Consider the following 21336-nt stretch of genomic DNA (forward strand, 5'->3'; position numbering starts at 1 on the left):
AATCAAATAAAATATATTGCTAAATAACAAATACAAACTGTAATTTGAAATTCCTTGTGATTGAATAACATTTCTTTAAAATAATAATATATCAAAAAGAACAAATTGCAGTACATTTTTGACTTCTCTTTGGCATTGACTAAAGAGAGCTTGGAAAACACAGTTTTTATCCCAGTAACAGTTTGCCCTCTCCTCTTTAGTTCTAGATATAAGGGGGCTTATTGTTAAATAGAAGCCTAAGAATAACTTTTTTGGATGAAATGGGTACAGTAGACATTTATATCCTATTTTGGCATTTACATAAGTAGTCTTATTTTCAAAAATGCTGACCAGCCAAAAGCTCCAATTTGAAAATCAGGCCTTTTGGGGCACCTAAATAGGGCTGTAAAAGCCTAATGTTAGGTATCTATTTTTAAACACCCACAGTTTATGGAGCTCCAGAGCAGTTAGAAGAAGAATGCTTTCCTTTCTTGAGATACATCAGTTTTGTAGCTTCTCCTTGACTTGTTCGTAGACAACTTGTGGCTGTTCTGTTTGACCTTATTTAGATCAACAGGATGATCAAGGAAGAACAGAGGAAAGACTGGCACACATTGCTGATCATCTTGGATTCAGCTGGACAGGTAAACTGCATGTAATCTCTTTCAGATAAAGTATGTTTATTCAGAATTGGGTTTTTCTTCCATTTCTATGCTTCTGCCAGATGTCTTTATTAATTAAAGACAATTCTCCAATAGCTTATAGAAACTAGTTTTCTCAGGATATTGATGAACTTACGACCTTGCAGTAAAGAAAAGGAAGAGTATGGGCCAGATACTAGACTCTATGGCCCCTCACTCTATGGCCAGCATAAGAATGACACAGAACCAACATACATAAAACAATATCTCTCCTCCTTGCAGCCCCCGAGGACTCTGGTTAGAGGCCATATCAGGAAGGTGGGTGTGTGGCCAGAGCTGCCTGTACGCTGGCAATTCTGGGCTGCAAAGCAGCCACAGGCAGCTGAGTAAGTCTTCCATAAATGAGAGCAACCCCTTTTTTTTTCAGAACTGATGGCAGAGTTGGAGGGGATGAAAGGGACCATATTTGCAACAGTGATTTTATCTGCAGAAACCCACACCAGGGTGAGACAGATACATCATTGGTGGAGAGGCCAAATTGGAACTGAGTGAAATTAGTAATTCTACTGCTGGAAATCAGCTGACAACAAGAGGAATTTAAAGAGAATGAGCTGTGCATAGTTCTCTGTCCTGCATTTGGTTGCACATTGTCCAACAAAAACTTCAAACTCAGCTTCCCTTGATATCTATGTTTGCAATGAACTCTGCACCTTTTCTCACTCAGTCCACTGTACCCGGACCATCCTCCCTGGCCCTCTGCCATGCAACCCCACTCCCCTCTTGTCATATCTCTAGTCATTTCCCCATGAATTTAGAGAATAGAATCCTCAATCACTTCCAGAGGGTAGGCAAATTTACCATGGTCCTTGATGGAGGAATTCCAAAGAAGTCCCATTTTGTTGTAACCCCCTAGGGCAGTATGAAATCCCTGACAATAGGGTTGAAAAGGGAGTTACAAACTGGAGAAAATTTTAAAATCCATCATACAAACAAAATGAAGTTAATCTTCTGTAGTGGGTGTTTCATAATTTTCCTCACCATATTTGCAAAACATCAGAGATGCTTTTGTTTCAACAAATATCCCCTATCCCTCTACTTTGAACCTGCAGGTAAGTAGATGACTTGTGCCTCCCCATACTGAGGGAGAACAATCTAAAGGGGAGGACATGTGACCGCCCCATGTGTGTCCTCTGCCCAGTGACCTCTCCCCGTCCCATGTTACTTGTGGGGGGACGGACGGGACTCTGTCCTTCTCTCTCTGTGCCTCCCCCCCCCCGCACATTGGGCCGCTCTCCCTGGCATCTGGGTGGGGAGTGGGATGGAGTCACTTCTGCTTGAGAGAGCCTGGCTGGGAGGCAGCGTTGCCCCCCTCCATGCCAGGCTGCCAGGGAGAGCAGCCTCTCTCCCTCCCTGTCCCGACAGGCCAATCTGGGGCGGGAAACTGGACCCTCCATGCCCCCCCCTACACATTGCTAGAGCTACTGCCATGGCTTTCCCCTTCCTCTTCCTCCTCACTGTTCATGGCTAAGTTTCTGTCTCAGGCCCTCTGAGGTATCCACGGTGGTCTCTGGGGTGCTGGTGGGGCCTCTGCCGAGTACAGCATGTAGCTTATTGTAAAAGCAGGAGGCCTGTGACTCTGCACCAGATCTATTGTTGGCCTCCCTGGGCTTGTGAATATGCGGACGCATTTCCTAGGTGTGTGCTCACCAAGCTGGACAATCAGAAAAAGGCATTTCAAAAACAGTTTAAAGGGTAGGTGGCTTCCAGTCTATACGACCTCTGGGCAGTAGAGTTTACAATTGTGACCAGAGCAGTCACTGTCAGAGGGACTGGGGCATTGTGGGACAGCTAGGGTCAACAGAAGTCTAGCAGTGTCTACACTCACACTGCATCGACTTCAGTGGGTCGATCATGGCTCAGTGCCATTTCGGGAGGTGGTTTTACTGCATTGTCATAATAGGGATCTTACATAGGCCAGAGACAAATCTGAGTATAGGCGCATGCAACTTTATAGTGTAGACCAGACCCAGTGTTCTGCACAATCCTTGCCCTCCTGCTGCACAGAGAGGAAAAGGGACACTTCGTATCCCAGCGTGGTATTGTAAGGGCAGCTCACCATCTTGCCTTTAATTTGGTCTTTTTCTCATCACAAACTTTGTTTTAGCTATACACAGCAGTGACAAACCTGAATCCTGAGTGGTTAGAATATTCTAATGATGGCAGCAGAGCAGAATGCCTGCCTGAAACCTGGAGGTACACACACAGATAGTGGCAAAGGTTCTTCTTCCCTATTTTACTTTGGGGGTACAAGGAAATTGTTTTTAGAAAAAAGTTCTGCATGACTCACAGCTCTAAGTCTAATTTGTAGCTAAACTGCATTTGTAAAATTTGTTTTTCAATATGTATTCTAGCTGCTTACATTTTGTTTCAAAATTCCAAGAAGGCCTGAATTTACAAAATGGATTCACTCAGGGCTAGATTACCCAATCTGGGGCCTTTGGAACATCATTTCATGGGACCCCCTATGGCCCTGCCATTCAGAATTGCAGTGGCAGGAGGTCCTCCCAAAGAGACAGGGGCATTGATAAAGGCCCCAGTTTTCCTGCCAGGAATGGCAGTAGAGGTTCCCCAGTATTTACTCCAACAGCTGAGTTATATCAGCTTGGATGAGTTGGCTGAAACCCATGCCTTCTTCTGCTACACACTGTTTTATGTTGAAGTGGTATTGGCAGGAGCCTCCCACTAATTCTGGGTGTAGTTCATGTTTCATTGAGAAGAAAGGAGTAGTTCCCTCTCTCAGAACTATTATTTGAGGCTATCTGTCAACACAAGCAGTCCTGGCTACACTGATTACTCTCAGTTCACATGTTCAAACTTTGCTTCCAAACTGTAAGCCCTAGAAACTTTTTTTTTAAAAAATCGGAATGCTAAGATTCTGACCATCACATGTCCGTAGAGGCCTCTAGCACTTACATCTTAATCCAGCCCTGGATTCAGTGCCTGCAAAATGTGCCATTATTTAAAATTAACCAGTTCTTCAACTAGATTCAAAAAACTTGAGATACTAAATGGAAATTGGGAACGATGGATTCTGGAGGATTTGGTGGTCTCTAAATAAAAATGTCTCACCCTAATGTCTGTAGGTATGGCACATAAACTGAAGAGAAGTTTGGTGTCAGGGAAAGTAATCTCTGTGGTTGCAGCTGCCAGCCTGAAAAGGGGCCCACTAACGACAAATGTGAAAGTCTTTACAAAAAATGGCTTCTTGTTCACAGAATTAGCAAGAGAACTGGATTTCACGGAAGAGCAAATTCACCAGATCCGAATTGAAAATCCAAATTCACTGCAGGACCAGAGCCATGCACTTCTGAAATACTGGCTTGAAAGGGATGGGAAACATGCTACAGGTAAATTTTCTGTTATTGCATGAACTGTACTTTCCCAGACTAGTAGGCTAGACACGTGCTCACCCACAGTCACACAAAGGAAATATAGATAGAGTTTAGAAGAGTACGAAGGCAACTGACCAAAGAATGTACTTTCTTTTAAGCAATAGAATCTGCATAATGAGGAATAGCACAGGATTTTGTGTTTAAGTTATTTATCACAGCGCATTTGGAAGGCAAAAGCATAACATCTCACAGAAGGCAGAAATCCCACTTTGTAAGTACCTTGGCCTAGATTTGCAAAGGTATTTATGCACCTACCATTGATTTCATTGGGAGTTAGGCACCTAAATATCTCTGAGCATCTAGGCCTTAAATCCTACATTACCCAGCCAAGCAGAAAAATGTGCATTAGCTGAGGCAGCTTTCCAGCCGATGAGGTTAGAATAATTCATGCATGAAACCTTTCCAAAATATCAGGTTGTCTATAATAACGATTTTTTCATTCTGTCCCTTGGTTCTTTTCACATATGAGGTATTTGCATTGTATGTATGATAATGCTGTTTGAATATCTTATGCATTTCTGTGATTTGGGGCATCGGTGGCCCAGGAGTGTATTCAAGATAGAGCTCTCAGCTCAACTAAATGGTCTCTTTCTAACATCACAGATACAAGTCTTACCCAGTGTCTAACAAAAATCAACCGAATGGATATTGTTCATCTAATGGAGACCAGCCATATGGACTCTGTGCAGGGCCATGGCACTCGCACCTATGCAGAAATTGAACAGACAATTGGACTGGATCATAGTGAAGGTAGATGCTTCCTGATGTTAACCCTTTACCTTTTCCAGCAAGTTACTTACTGACAGAGTGATCTCATCTGTGCACCAGATTCCATTCTCAAATGGGTAGTTAGGAGACTCGCCTAACTCTATCATTGTACTTGTGTAGTAGTGGCATCTAACTTTAAAAACAGGACAATTTAATAATGAAGAATGTAGATGAAATAATATGTTTTATCAAACACCTGCCATAGCCAGTTCTTATAATGTAAGTAAATTAACCTTTGCAGAAATTATTGTACACTGTGGGCCAATCTGCTCGCAGTTATATAGGTGATTCCATGAAATCAATGAGGTTGTGCCCATTTAAATGAGAGAAAAGTTTATCTCACATTTAAAAAAATACTTTATGTAGTATATTAAAACTATATTTGTCCCATAGCTTGGAAGGCCTCTGAATACAAGTGGCCATGGTAAAAACTGCATTTGGTGCTGTGATTCTGTTGGATTTCATAAAGAGTTGCAGTTGTTAGATGGAAAGACATTTAAGAAACACCAAGATGTTACACAAAGTGGTTTTCTCTCACCATTCTTTGGGTAAAATATGAATATAAGGTCCTTATATTATTCCACTATTCCACTTTTCATTAGAGTAAGGATGTTAACTACAATGTCTTGATCAAATTCCAATTCAGGTAATTACATTCTTCTCACCTAAATTCCTCCTGCAGTTTTAGTTGGCTAGAGTATTCTTCAGTCTTCAAAACATTGATACTGAGCACTATAGGACTTGGTGAGTGAAGCAATAATCTATATATCCCTGATGTACTGCAAAGGGCTATTGTGGGTCTGAATTAAAATTTCTGAAGTGCTTTCAGCTCATTCAATGGCTGATATTTTAGATAGGGAGCTCATTTGTTTTGCAGGTTACTGTAAAGCCAGCTGTGTGGCAATCCTAGAGATAAGTCCAACATTTCACCAACTACGTTCATCAGTTTCTTCATCTTCCACCCAAATTGTGCACTATAAACCATCCACAGCCCACAATACATTGAGGCTTTGAGAAAATGTGTTTCTTCTGCCTATTGAACCTCTGACTTAGAGTGGCAAGATCATCTTGTTTCCCAGGGAGCATTCTAATTGTGTTTTTTTAACTCATTCCTAGGATTTTCTGCACTGCAGGAGGAACTGTACAGTCCAAGACACAAGAAGGAAGAGGAGCATTATAAAGAGAGTGAGCCATCTGATCACCCTCCCATTGTCTCCGAAGAAGACACTTCTGTCAGTTACTCTTCCTTTCAGGAGGGCACTCCCAGGACTGAGACAGACACATCAGTTGCAGAGCTCCTGCGACAAGCACACAAAGAGCGAGTGCAAGCTGAGTTCTCAGGGAAACTACAGGATCTGCCAGAAGATTCATCAGCTGCGCAACAGGAGTACTTGTAAGCATCAAAAGATGGCTGGTCAAATCCATAACCGATAGCATGTTGAACAGAAATGCACTTTTATTTATTTTGTATATCTTTAAGAATATGTTTCAGGGCTTACGTTAATCTCTCATTATTTGAGAACAGGATGAAATCTATGTGGGGTTCTTATACAGGAGAGAAAACTCAGTGACGGATTGGCTCATTATTAGTAATAAGGAATAATTTTGTCTCAGTAATTACAAAAGAAAAGAAGATGTAGGCATGAATGGGTGGAATTATTTTGGAGGGCTGTTTTATTGATTGGGGTGCCAGCAATTTTTAAATGACAATTTTGCAACACTTAATACAGTTGAGTTATATTTTTGATGTTAAAACTAATAGTAATAATTTCCTTAATGGAAAGAGTCAGTGACAGAGGGGTGACATTGGTTATTTGCACATTGTATCTTTTACTTTCAGACAGGAATTTTAATTCAGAACGCTAACCGCTCTTCCAAAATCTTTATTCGCTAAACTCAGAACTATATATGAGTAACAGGAACTGTATGTGAAAGGTATACTTCAAATAGTTAAAGAGAAAAAGATGTTTCAGGACTACTTAAAGTAACAATACACTTTAAAATTATAGGCCCAGAGGGAGTGCACAGCACCGGTTGGTAGTGTGTTCCTTTGATCTTGGTCTGGCTCTGTGCTAGGAGGGCTGCTCTAACTTATGCTGAGAAGGACAAAAAAAAAGGACTTGGATTTGCTTAGAGATAGTAGACTGGAAACATTTGCAGAAGACAAAATGCTCAAGTACAAATACTTACAGTATACAAAATGTCAGTAAGATCTTACATTTTCTGTACATACGGAGTATGAAGTGTAGATTTGTTGAAGTTATTTTGGTGCTGCTTAAGATGATTTTAAATATTGTGTTCAGTGCCAGTCATCATATTTTGGAGAGGAGAGTGTTGAGATTGAATAGATGTAGCAATGGCCAGGGAGAAATTATTCCAGCCTTTGATGCATGGATGTGGAAGAAAGATTGACCAGACTTGACCTAAATAGAGTATGAAAAAAAAATAAGAGAACCAGGGGTAGAGGAATCATATAACGGTACAAATGGTACTGAAAGGGAAAAAAAATACTTTGAATTAACCACACTCATCTGTAAGTTATATTGGGACAGTATTTTGTTAAAGCATAGCCATTTGGAGCCAAATTGTGTAACCTTTACCAATACTCATAAATGTTTACTCATACAAATAGTCCCATTGACTTCACTTGGACTGTTCATATGTAACTACTCACAATGGTGAGTAGGGAGCTTAAACTCTGGGACTTGATTTGTAATTTTTCATAATCTTATTTTTCCAAACCCAGAAATTATTAAGATTTAAGGAGAAAACTCACAAATTAAAGTAGTCTATGGGTGTTCGCTCCCGAACATCTTAGTAGCAAAGGATTGGATTCTGCTCTGACCTTTTCTCCCCTGTGTAACTTCACTGACACTGATGGAGTTGCTCTTGATTTATATGGATGCAAATGAGGAGAGTCAGCCCCAAAGTAACATTCTAGAAAATAAAGTGCCTGATCCTTCTTTCCAAGTGAGTGAGTCCCATAGATGTGTGTGGAGTAAAATTGGGGGGAATGGGAGGAGACTCAGACTTGAACTGTTTCCATAATGTTTCATGATAAATATTCACTAGATGATAAGCAGAACTAAACCTCCGAAGTCACCATTATTCCCAAGTATACGACAGCACAATTTGCATATGTGTAGGTTTCAGTGTTATTGTTAACTCTTTTTAGTTCTTTGTTTTAAATGGTTTATACTAGCAACTAAACAACAGCAGAGAAATTAGTTCACGGAGCATGTAACCTCATAAAATGCTTTGCAGTTAGCTCCCTTGAATCTGTAATCCACAGTGTCACAACTCCAGGAACAGAAGAATCCATAGCACCAAAGGCTGAAAAAGCAGCAGGCTTTGCAAAGGAAAAATCTAAAGGCTCCCCCACAGGATCTGAAGAGCACGAGAGGCCATATCTTCAGACGCCATCATCCAGTGAGCGAGGTGACTCTCCCATTGCACAAGAACTTGAAGACCTCCAGCTCTCCCAAGAAGAACTTTCCCCAAGGAGAACTAGTCTGGTTATAGTGGAGTCAACTGATGAACAGCCAGCAAAGTTTGAAAGACATTATGATGATGAATCTTTTGAAAAGGTAAATACCAACCTCCACCCCCCACATCATAAAATATTTGTTAGGAAGAGCAAAATTGCTTTGTCTGGAGTCTTTGGATTATTTTATGTTTGTTTTATTTTGTCTTAAGCAGATGCTGACAAAATCAGCTCTCATGGGTATCTTTCAGCATGATGTGACAAATTTAGCGCAGATGTAAGCATCAACAACTTGCATTGATGACAATGGGAGCTGTGCCCACTTACATCAGAATTCAATATGATCTTTAGAATAAGACGCATTTTCTGAGTGCAGGCCTGTGAGATAGGAACTCCTGTGTTCTAACTCCAGCTCTGCGGTGACTCACTCTGTAGCCTTGGGAAAGTCACTTAATTGTTTTGACTCAGTTTCCCCATGAGTTAAATGATCCTTTCACATGGTTGTTACAAGGATTAAGTATTAATCTATATGGAGATTTTGAAGATGAGAAGCACTGATCTGATTATGCAGTGCTTATTCTTGTTCAGCACTTATGCAAGTGGTGCCACTAAAGTCAATCGGACTGCTCATTTGAGTGAGAACTACTCTATCTCAATAAGGGTTGCAGAAATAGGCCCTGCACAGGGGGGAGCTGAAAAAGAGAAGACAGTCATGAAATCCAAAGGAAAGTGTCACTGACAGTGTCAAAAGCAGTAAAGAGGTAAAAGGGCCGTAGTGACTCTGAAATTTGACCAAGAAAAGGTTGTTAGGTGATTAGACAAAGGAAACGCAGTGGATCTAATTTACCTAGATTTTAGTAAGGCGTTTGATACCGTGCCACATGGGGAATTATTAGTTAAATTGGAAAAGATGGGGATCAATAGGAAAATTGAAAGGTGGATAAGGAATTGGTTAAAGGGGAGACTACAACGGGTCCTACTGAAAGGTGAACTGTCAGGCTGGAGGGAGGTTACCAGTTCCTCAAGGATCGGTTTTGGGACCAATCTTATTTAATCTTTTTATTACTGACCTTGGCACAAAAAGTGGGAGTGTGTTAATAAAGTTTGTGGATGATACAAAGCTGGAAGGTATTGCCAATTTAGAGAGAGACCGGGATACCCTACAGGAGGATCTGGATGACCTTGTAAACTGGAGTAATAGTAATAGGATGAAATTTAATAGTGAGAAGTGTAAGGTCATGCATTTAGGGATTAATAACAAGAATTTTAGTTATAAGCTAGGGACGCATCAATTAGAAGTAACGGAGGAGGAAAAGGACCTTGGAGTATTGGTTGATCATAGGATGACTATGAGCCGCCAATGTAATATGGCTGTGAAAAAAGCTAATGCGGTCTTGGGATGCATCAGGCGAGGTATTTCCAGTAGAGATAAGGAGGAGTTAGTACCATTATACAAGGCACTGGTGAGACCTCACCTGGAATACTGTGTGCAGTTCTGGTCTCCCATGTTTAAGAAGGATGAATTCAAACTGGAACAGGTACAGAGAAGGGCTACTAGGATGATCCGAAGAATGGAAAACTTGCCTTATGAAAGGAGACTCAGGGAGCTTGGCTTGTTTAGCCTAACTAAAAGAAGGTTGAGGGGAGATATGATTGCTCTCTATAAATATATCAGAGGGATAAATACTGGAGAGGGAGAGGAATTATTTAAGCTCAGTACCAATGTGGACACAAGAACAAATGGATATAAACTGGCCACTAGGAAATTTAGACTAGAAATTAGATGAAGGTTTTTAACCATCAGAGGAGTGAAGTTTTGGAATAGCCTTCCAAGGGAAGCAGTGGGGGGCAAAAGATCTATCTGGCTTTAAGATTAAACTCAATAAGTTTATGGAGGAGATGGTATGATGGAATAACATGGTTTTGGTAATTAAATATTCATGGTAAATGGGCCCAATGGCCTGTGATGGGCTATTAGATGGGGTGATATCCGAGTTACCCAGGAAAGAATTTTCTGTAGTATCTGGCTGATGAATCTTGCCCATATGCTCAGGGTTTAGCTGATCGCCATATTTGGGGTCAAGAAGGAATTTTCCTCCAGGGCAGATTGGAAGGGGGCGTGGAGGTTTTTCGGCTTCCTCTGTAGCATGGGGCACGGGTCACTTGCTGGAGGATTCTCTGCTCCTTGAAGTCTTTAAACTACGATTTGAGGACTTCAATAGCACAGATATAGGTGTGAGGTTTTTTTTGTAGGAGTGGTGGGTGAAATTCTGTGGCCTGCGTTGTGCGGGAGGTCAGACTAGATGATCATAAAAGTCCCTTCTGACCTAAATATCTATGAATCTATGAGTGGAGACGAGGCCATGGAGGGCAGATGAGAGTAGGTTTAGGATGGGTTGGAGAGAATCTCAGGGCAGTGATGGTAGGTGGTGTGTTCAATAAGGTTAGAGGTATGGGGGAGAAGTGAAGGTTGGTGGGAGTCTGAGAGGCAGATGGCTCATTGGTGTGTTTTTGTTCATTTGTTAATATAGGGAGCGCCCCCCCCCAAACCCAACATGTGTAGCCAGGAGCATGAGGAAGAATGAGAGTGAGACAGGTTGAGGGACATGGTAAGGGTGGGAGGAGAGCTGTCAGTAGGGTCTGGAGGCATTGAGACCAGAGGGTTAGGGGAGAACAGGTGAGAAAGCCATCAAAGTCAGAGGAGGAGGAGAAAAGAATGATAATGGGGCAGAGGACAGATCTCATCAGTATAGTTGAAGGAGGGAAATACAGCTCTGGATTTGTTGTCTTAAGCTAATAATGTATTTTGCATTTTCACATCCAGCTAGGGCTAGGAAGTCTCAGACTCAAGATAACAGACATTAAGTAGGGTAGCAGTGAGAGGGCTCAGCATAAGGGAAAGTGGGCCCCGCCTCTCGCCTGCCACTATACCAAGAGGAGGAGGAATAGCCTTCCTGGCTCTCCTCAAAGACAGTCTTGCACTGGAAAATAATTAGTGAGTGTTCATAAGATCAGATTTACCAAACCTTTTCTGAACAGCCTAAAAAGGTATGAGTCATCAACGATTCAAAGGTTTGGCACTATGCTTATTTGGCTTGGAGTAATACATCCAGCACTACTAAATGCATTACCAATGTGTCAAAAGGCAACCTAAAAGCAAGTTAGAGCACACTTGGATGGGTGTATAGCTAACTTGCAGTGCAGAATTAATTGCAGTGCAGAATTAATTTGGCGTACCTTGGCCTGAATGCCATTTTTTCAGTTTGAAAAAACTGAACACACAGGGCCAGATCAGCTAATATAAATGTGCTTGACGTCAGTTATCTCAGTGGAGCTACACCAGCATCTGGCTCACTGAGCCAAAGTCTGCCCTCGTTTTCAGCTTCTGCAACTGTGTGAACTTCTGGGGTGTTGAGTGGAGGTGTAAGTGATGGCATAGTCTTGCCGACTACACCCCTTCCCCCACTGAAGACGGTGGAGGAGAAGAAAAGAATGCCATGCCTGGTAGGTTACACAGTGAGGAAGTCACACGTGGGGGCCATGAGTAAGAGCAATGCTGAACAATGTACGTAAATGGGCGGGAGCGTTTCCAAAGTGAGGGCGTCTTTGGAATTAATAGCACCACACATTTCTGTGGGAATTTTTAGTGAGCATTAAGTTCTGGTGTCATATGTTGTGTATCATCTATCAGTTTGACTACCTAGTTGTTCCTGGGTTTATTGCGGATGCCACTAGATAGAGGGCTGAGCTTGGCATTTCAGTTCCATATCTAATTTTAACTGATCCATGTGTCATAAGAGACATTTCTGACTTCATGAAAAGGCCTTTGTTCTCTTTATGCTTGGTTTATTCAAGATTAAATAAGGATTTTTTAATAAATGGATGTCTTCACCTAGAAATCATTAAAATATTTAACATACTTGCTAAGCACTAAAGGAAATTAAAATCTGCTTTCCATCATTCCTATTGTTCTTTAATCTTTTCTTTTTTACCATCATATTAATTGTTTCCATATGCACTGATATAGTTGATGATTGGTAGGACTATGGGAGACTGCAACAATTTCCCAGTAGAACTCCCAGTACACCATGCACATGTACTCTCTCTGCATTTAGAAGTGCTGTCTTATGCAGGAGAGAAAACTTCAAGACAGGCCACTAAATGTTGTTTTTGACATTCCCAAATCCAGGTGGCAGTGCTAGGAATTAAATAGATGGTTGTTTTCCCCCTAGCTAAATGAGTTAGGCCCAGAATATATATGCCGTGCTGTGCTGTGCAGCTGTCAGAGGATAGGAAACTTATTCTTATATTATTGGTTTTGTAATGTGTCATACAAAAGAGATCTGTATTCAGCGCTGATATGAATGGTACCTTATGTCCTAGATTCAGCAGTTTTATACAGCAACACTGCTGCTAGCCAGGTTATCGCAACCTCCAGTAAGTTAGAGTAGGTTAAATATGTTCACCTAAGATTTGTCATCCACTCTAACCAAACAGTGAATTTTATTAAGATAAAAGAGAGACGGCGAAAGGAAAGTGGTGATATGCTGTTCATTGTCCACATATATGTTTCTCAAAAAGGAAATATAGTAGTCAAAAACCTTGAATCAAAACTTTCAGAATAGATTATAACTATGGTGGAAAAGTCATAAATACATCAGTTTGATAAATAGAGCAATGCTTCCATGCTTCTACTAGGAGCTAGCAGAGGAATTAGGTGAGCTAGAGACCAGCTCAGATGAAGAAGAGATGGTAACTACCAGGGTCATTCGCCGCCGGGTGATTATTCAGGTACTGAGTGTTGAACTACTGCACGTGCCACTGGCAATTATGTCCTGGTTACATCTGTAGAAAACCCTCGTAAGGTCTGCTGCTAAGGCAACCACCTATGAAGTTGCCAAGCTCCTGAATAATGCATGGCCATTAAATAACTTCAATAATATTATTCTAATACGTTTTAGGGCGGAGGAGAATTACAGTAAGACTGTCAGCTATAGCCTATATTGTGGAGATGCTTCAGTAAGGGAACAAGGACTTTGTTTTGCTTTTTTTTCAGTCCCACACATGGCCAGGTGAACTAATATTTATTTGCCTGTTGGTTGTGGTATAACTTTCCTGTGCATGTCTTTAAATATTAATTTGCTGAATATTGTATGGAGTTTAACAACTCAGCATTGATGCATCTTGACTGCTTTTCAAATCCTTACTTTAGCTAACTAATAATTTTTATACTGTTTATTTAAAGCATCCACTTATATTAAGGCATTGCTTAATAAAGTTCTGTTTTCTTGTCATGCAGGCCGATGATATGCCAGAAATACCACCGGAAACGGTGACAGAGGAGCAGTACACAGATGAACATGGCCACATTGTGGTGAAGAAGGTATTGTCAGTCATACGCTCTGGTGCATTCTTACTGTCCTTAGGTAAAATGTTCAAAACTGCCTAAGGTACTTAGGAGCTGAAGTTCTATTTTCAAAAGTAATTTCAGCTGTGAAGGAACTGGAATGTCTGTTTTGCAGAAAATTCCACTAATTCAAAGTTTGTTGTCATTCCAAAAGCACAGCTATATTTATTTGTTATATCTTTATTTTATGTTTGGGGTTGGCGGGGTTTTTTTTTTTTGTAATTTCACTGACATTTTATTGCAATCAACAATTTTCAGGAATCTTCATTTTCCAACAGAAGAATGTTCTGTTGGAAAATGCTCTATGGAGGAGCACAATGCCAATTCAGTTTCCATGAGACGTAGGCTCCTAAGTATCTAAGATTTTTCAAAATGGGACTTAGGCTCTTAAATCACTTCAAGGTGCTTTTGAAATATTTTACTTGTCTTAGTGGAGAAAGCACCATCGTGTGGTTATTTTTGTACAGCACTTTCATCACCTAAGGGTCATTAATTACTGTGGGCTAGATATTGATACCTTTTATTCACAATGAGTAGCACCAATGGGAGCATGATACTATTCAGGTGTCAATATGGATGTCAGAATCTGTCCCCAGGGGAACTGGGCAATCAAAAGGCTTGAGGTGACAGATTTGGGTTTTGCATCCGCTTTATCATTTTTCAGCACTTAGATACTACTCAGATAGGCACTTTAGAAATAGATGATAAGAGTGTATGTGCTAATAGCAAAACTGCTATTGAGTTCAATGAGGCCAGGATTTCCCCCTCAGCTTATTGATGTTTGCGAAGTGCTTTGAGATCCTTGAATGGGAAGGTACTACACGTAGTATAGAAGTTTAAGGTCTGTTTTTTATTGTTAAGATAATTCTGTACCTAAATGTTGAAGTGAACCAAAGACAGAAGTAAGTTTATCCCCTTAGGTCACCAGAAAGATTATCAGGCGATATATTTCACCAGATGGCACAGAAAAAGAGGAAGTCCTAATGCACGGAGCACCACAAGAACCTGTTATGATTGAAGAAGGAGATGGGTATTCCAAAGTCGTAAAGCGGGTTGTGCTGAAAAGTGACATTGAACAGTCTGAGGTGATACTTTCTAAGATTTCTTTTCATGGAAGGAAGAGAGCTAGAAGAACAGTTCTCTTATCCCTCCCCCTGCAACCTATTCTGTGTCACCACAGTCTATGACTGAAAGTGCTTGACTAGGTGTTTATCTTGGCTTTCGGTGTACTGTTTTTAAAAAAAAGTACTTTAAAGGGCATCAGTAAAAACCAGAGGCAGACTTTCAACCTTGTGATACAAATGAAGATTACATTTTTCTGGCTTGAGCCCCAAAATGAATTCAATAAAGCAACTTTTTATAGGTGGAGCTTCTGTAAAATAATCTCTTATCAAACCATGCTCTATGTTTTGTTTTTAAATAAAGTAAATGCAGCGCTTTCCTGGAGAAGGAATTCTTGTGTTTATCCATAGTCCAAACACACTGTGGGTAGTGACAAATACATTTCCATTCCCCTGCAATCCTTGATTTCTAACAAAGATGTCTGTCAAAGACCTATTCAATTCACCTATGAATTATATTGATTTTCAGTCTCCTTTTATGGATGCCCTGAGCCATCTATCTAAGTAGAAAGTGATTAAATAAGAGTATGTAGATTGTGTTAAGGATTTCCCTAGGCTGAAATGATGATCTGCAATCCATATCTTCTTACCAGGTGACATTCTCTGAACCCAGTGTTCTGACGGGTGCCTCAGAATTTCAGGCTGAACCAGTGGAAGGCCGGAAGGTCAGTAAAGTTGTAAAGACCACAGTGGTACAAGGAGAGAGAATGGAGAAGCACCTGGGTGATGCTAGTTTAGCCACTGATCTTCCATCAGCCAAAGAGGACTTTGAAGAGGTAAAGTGCCTTCATTTGGAATTCACAGAAAAGAAATTTAAATCTGGCACTGTGGCAGAGCATATACGGACAAAATCTACCCCCATTGCAGTCAACAAACTAACACCTGGCAGTATCAAGCCCCCACTGTTAGGGAATTTGCTGCTAAATGCTTGAAAATAGCTACCAACCGCTAGGGATAGCTAGTGGGCTATAGTTACCATTTCCTAATGAGCTGTAGCTAACCATGGATATCAAGCTATACCTGCCTACCACCACCAGTTGCTACAGCTCGGTAAGTATAGCTGTCGATATCCATCTACAGCAGGGGTGAGCAAACTTTTTGTCCCAAGGGCCACATCTGGATACGGAAATTGTATGCAGGGTCATGAATGTAGGGCTGGGGGGCAGAAGGCAGCGCAGGGTGTGGGAGGGGGTTCAGGGTGCCAGCGGGTGAAGGCAGGCTCCCCTGCCTGCCCTGGCTCTGCGCTGCTCCCAGAAGGGGACAGCACCACAGCCCGGGTTCCCTGTTCCCAGGCAATGGCAGCTGTGGGGGAGCGGTGCCTCCAGGCAAGGGCAGTACACACAGCCCTTTGCCAACCCGCGGCAGGCAGGGGGCCTGCCTTAGCCCCGTGGGCTGGATTGAAAGCCCTGACAGGTCATAGTTTGCCCTCCCCTGATCTACAGCTAGGTAACTCTATGGATAGCATCCTAAGCTACAGGTAGATATTGTTCCTTGCTGATAGCTCCCAGTTACTATGCATATTGATGAATAGCAAGAGACAGCTACCAACCGCTACAGCGTAGGGTACAAATAGGTATCTGTAGCTAGCTTCTACCTATAGCTACAGCTATGGAGAGTTATCCATAGTCACATGTGGCTATTCCTAGGGATAGGTCATTGTTTATAGGAACAGGAAACACTAGCTCTGGCTAGTTAGGAATGAAGACTGCTAGACAGCCACATCGCTATAGCAATCTATACCTACCAAAAAAAAAAAAAATTAAAAATGGAAAGCTTCTACCAAAATCCAGTACAACCACAGAAGTGATCCTATTAAAAAAAAAAAAGAACTAGGGAACAAATTAATATGTTGAAAGCCCTTGGGGAAATTAGAAAAACAGGAAAATTCCATGCAGCCATTTAGAAAATTGTTTCCCGTATGGTTGTCTCCTAATATTCTATAAGGCCAAGGGTGGGATCCACACAGAGACGTAGGCTCTGTATGCTGAGCATCACAGAGCCTAGGCCCCAGTTCATTGGACAAGGAGAGTTATGCACCTTCAACTGCAATCCACAAAGCCAGCACATTAGGCAGGAAGCTGCCCATCAGTGTGTCCTAAGCCCTGCCCCCTCTTGTGGGGATGGGTGCTTCAGTCCAGGCTGCAAAGCAGTGGCACTCTCTGCAGGGCCTGAAATAAAATGAGGGCATACTACCTCCCTTATAACCTGCCACAGTATGGGCGACCCCTAGTGCAAGTTCCCCCTTTTCCTGAGGGGGGAGTTTAACAGTGGTCTCCCTGCATTAGGTGAGTGTTTTAGAGTGATGCTACACCTAATGAGTAAGTCTTTCACTGGCCTACTTAATTATTCTGTTCTTTATTCAGAGTGGAACAACTTCAGGAGGAGAAATGGTGGGAGTCCCCCGCCCCAGAATATTCCTTAGCCTTGTAATTAGGACTCTCACCTGAGAATCAACCAATACCATTTCAAAGTTAAAAGGGTACACTGCCATACATCTGTAATGATTAACTAGAGAGATTTTTAAGGACACAAAGGGCCCCTCACTCCCACTCAAAGTCAACAGGCATGTGGCAGGTCAATGCTTGTCATGCCTTGCCTCTGATACCCCTTACAAAAACAACCTAATGCAGAAGTATTAAAGTGTGCAGTACAATTAATTACCTAAGGTTGTGTTATGTGTTTCACTTTAGGCTTTGAGTTTTACAGGTAACCAAATGAAAGTCCAACTCCCCACTTTAGTAGAGAAAGAGATCATGAAAGAGGATGGATCAGTTATTAAAAGGTTTGAGTTGGCATGGCAGTGAACTTTTAACAAACTAACACTGAAAAAAGTGGATGGGAGATTAAAATGTCTTGAGCAAGACCCTTGGCTGGCAGTGTCTAAAGCAAGGGTAGTCAATAGGTTGACCACAGACCAAATCCAGACACTTTTGAACAGACCCCTGGCCTAAAGTAGAACTGACATACTAAATGATGTAAGCTAATCTACGGAGTACAGTGAAGAAAAAAAAATAATCAGGCATTGGAAAGCTCCCCTCTAAGACAATGTATAGCTGATTTTACAGGAGATGAGGAATAATGGATTGTAATTAGTCATTTTGAAATTAATTTACACAGCAGCTGAAAACTCAGATTCCATATTCCTTCCTTTTTAACCATTTAGTTTGATGAGTATTTTCAAACATTTGAGTGTGTGTGCGCAAGAATGAGCTGGTTTCTGAGCATGATTAGAGTTGTTACTCTACTATGTAAATCAGGTGCAGAGATGAGCTGTTCAGAAGTATTTGGAATCCAAACCTGGATCTGATTTTTTAACTGAGGGGTTATAGTACCTTGTTCTGAATTTCCAGGTAGATGTCATCTCTAGAAAGTATCATATGGAGGTTTTTACTGCATAAGGCAGTCTTTGTATATACACCAGTCTCCTTGTGACTATTTTTTGGAATAGGTTAATATTGTGACAATTATTCCCATAAAAGAAATAGAATCTTCAGTTCTAGAAAGTAATCCTATTATATATTTTTGAAAAGTATATTGAGAGCAAAATGTGTTTTTAAAAGCATTTTATACAGCATATTCAAAATTTTAGAGAAAAGTCATAATGAATTGTCTTGCTTTGTGACACTTCCCCTATCCCCTAAGAGACATTATGCCCACTGTTACATCCAGAGGTCCAATTTCACTAGATGCTTACTGATGCTAGCAGTGAATTTGGCTCCACCTGGGGTTTGACAAAAAGGTTTGGAGTTATTTAAAATTACACAGAACATGTGTATGAGAGGGAGCAAGTAGGTTGACTGGGCTTAGAGGAATAGATGATAGTAGTAACGGGTCAGGCCCAAACAAGTGACACTAAGTCTGAAATATTTACCAGGTAACCACAAAAGCAGATGGCTACTGAAGAGAGGGTGTGGGGAGGGAAGGAGAACCACAAGACCATGAACTTCAAATGCCAGCTTAATAAGTCTGACAGGCTCGTGTAGGCTGATTTACTTTTACTGTAAATTTCTCTCTCCCTTTTGCAAAGCACACTGTCCCTGCTTCTGTTAAGAGTGGCCACATAATATTTCCAAAGTATGAATGCAGTTTATGCATAAAGTGTCTCCCAAATGTTTGCTTACTTTTGAATGGGTGGGGACATCAGTGAACATGATTTATAGCCTAGGGAAAATCACTGTCCTTTTGGAGACTGCTGATAAATACACATATATCTCACAAGCAGCTAAGTTGGCTAGAAGATGCAAGCATTGAGAGCTAAGTTTATTTGTTCTGTTTGAGAAGGAAAATGAATTTAAGGCCAGAGGGACTCCCAGGTCTACAACAGCACCCGTTTGCTGAGCCCAACAACTGAGATTGTAAAATACCATTATAATGTTTTATAATCTTTTCGTAGCAGGTCATTCATTTAGTAGTGAGTGCCTGTCTGAAGTAGTCAGTGAAAGATGGAACAGTTGTAAGAAGGATAAACAAAACTTATAGTGGGCTTAACTTCAGCATACAGAGCTAAGTAGGAGAGTCCTGCATGGATTTCAAAAGCTGTTGCATGTTGGTGCATTAGAGCATATATTTTTTCAGGCATTTGTTATAAAACTGCATGATGTAATCCTTGTGAAAAAAAATCCAACAACTGTTTTGAGCTGTTTTTTCACAACTATACAAGATTAAATTTAAAAAGCAATCTGGTTTTGGTTTCTCAACTATTTAAGTTTCCAGTCACTGTTTGTTTAGAAACTCTGAGCTCAGTATTTGGGGTCGTCAGCTACAGTTCTTTACCGTCTTGCTGCCTTAAAATTCCGCCAGTCCTACTCAAAAGGCAGAATGCCTTTTACAGAAATTCCATGCTATGTAATAATTAATTCTGCAGGAAAGGGGGAATTTTAGCACTTCAGGAGGAGTTTCTAATGCTTTGGGGGGGGGGGGCAGAAATGCCACATTCATTTACTTACTCTCATCTTTAGGACAACAATGAATAAATGCAGCTCACAGAAGAGGACCGTGGTGAAGGACCAGTATGGAAAACATGTTCTTATAGAACAGCTGGAGAATAGACCAGAAGCACAGGATGACCTCCAGCATGACCTCCAGCAACTTCTTAGACATTTCTGCAAAGAGAACCAGAAGCAAGAGGCCAAATGAGAAGCTGCCACATCTCACTACCCCCACCACCTATCCAATATGCGGCATTCACTCTCATCGATATAGACTTACGTAATCTCTGGAAGTCACTGACATTTCTTCTTCAAGCACCTACAATGAATTCAATTTTCCTTTCTTTTCTTTTTGTACCTGTAAGCTAATTTGTGACCAAAGATAGCATCCTTCGTTCAGGATGGTTTATCCACTAATTCATCACCTTTGTGCTGTACTGGGAACTTGTGAACTTTGCCACGTTGCTGTTCCTTTGCTTCTGCACTAGCTCCAATTTCATCCACAGGCCTCTTCAAGTGACTATGTACATGCATCATAAAAAAAAGGCTATTAACATGTAAACTGTACATAGCTAAAGTGCTTGGACTTAAAGACCTCAAAAAACCCCACTGCCCATTAGGACTACTTTTAGCATCGTGGATTACAAGGTCTATTTGAAACTGCTGAACAGCAAGTAACAACAAATATTGCTAACACAATCGACTAAAGATACTCTGGGGAGGAAGCACTGCAGACCTTCTGCATCCATAGGACTTCCAGTTTAGTGAGCTCTTAGGAAAAGACTCTAAAAGTCAGTCTGATTACAGCTGACTGTGGCTATCAATACTTCTAAGATTCTTGGACAGCCACTTAAAGAAGGAAAAAATACCCAATTAGGTAATCAACTTGCTAGCAGCTATATCTATGGCTAATTTGCATATGGTATTAGAATCTTTTAGATCTGGACATGTGGCAGGGTGTATTAAACAGCTACAACTACAATAGTTTCCTGTTTTCATCACTGCTTTAGCAAACCACATTGTCTTACTGGTGGTACTTCCTGCTGGCCACTGCACTGTAGATAATTCTGGAGAAAAGACTTACCCACTATACAAAAGAAAAAAAGCTTAGACTAATGCACCACATTTTATCAAAATTGCCTCTTATCTGATGCATGTGGCATTTAAAAATCAAATCCTCTTGTAATCATGTCAGAGACTTGTTAACCCTCTTAGCACTGAGCGAGCAATTTTTATCTTCCAATTAACTTTTCTTTTTTTCAAAAAAGTCACTGACTAGGGCCTAAAAATGCTTGAAACATTAAATTTTGTTATTTGATTTATATTTCTAAACTAACCATCTGAGATTAACAGCATCCCTGCACTTTTATTTTGAAAGAAGGGAATATAAAAATCCGAAATATTGTGTGCCCTATACTTTATTCTACTAGTGGTTGGATTGCTATAGCATTTTAACATATATAATATATATACACACACACACACATAAATGTACATTTTGAATCTGTTATTTGATAAAGAAAAAGTATATTCACAGAAGATGAAAATGAGTCAAG

At 40.8% G+C, this 21336-nt stretch overlaps 1 protein-coding gene across 1 annotated transcript in view; it reads left to right on the forward strand.

Moving 5' to 3' along the window:
- Positions 1-19988, forward strand: part of ANK2 (ankyrin 2) — a 252289-nt gene extending 232301 nt beyond the window's left edge. Inside the window, exons 41-51 of the mRNA XM_077814767.1 lie at positions 549-623; positions 3896-4027; positions 4676-4822; positions 5957-6233; positions 8133-8427; positions 13023-13115; positions 13624-13707; positions 14652-14816; positions 15446-15628; positions 17543-17634; positions 19811-19988. Of these exons, the coding sequence (XP_077670893.1) occupies positions 549-623; positions 3896-4027; positions 4676-4822; positions 5957-6233; positions 8133-8427; positions 13023-13115; positions 13624-13707; positions 14652-14816; positions 15446-15628; positions 17543-17634; positions 19811-19988 (1721 nt within the window). The remainder of the gene's footprint in view (positions 1-548; positions 624-3895; positions 4028-4675; positions 4823-5956; positions 6234-8132; positions 8428-13022; positions 13116-13623; positions 13708-14651; positions 14817-15445; positions 15629-17542; positions 17635-19810) is intronic.
- Positions 19989-21336: the final 1348 nt, after the last annotated feature.

The sequence above is a fragment of the Eretmochelys imbricata genome, chromosome 4 (assembly GCF_965152235.1).
Source record: "Eretmochelys imbricata isolate rEreImb1 chromosome 4, rEreImb1.hap1, whole genome shotgun sequence".
Taxonomy (NCBI): domain Eukaryota; kingdom Metazoa; phylum Chordata; order Testudines; family Cheloniidae; genus Eretmochelys; species Eretmochelys imbricata.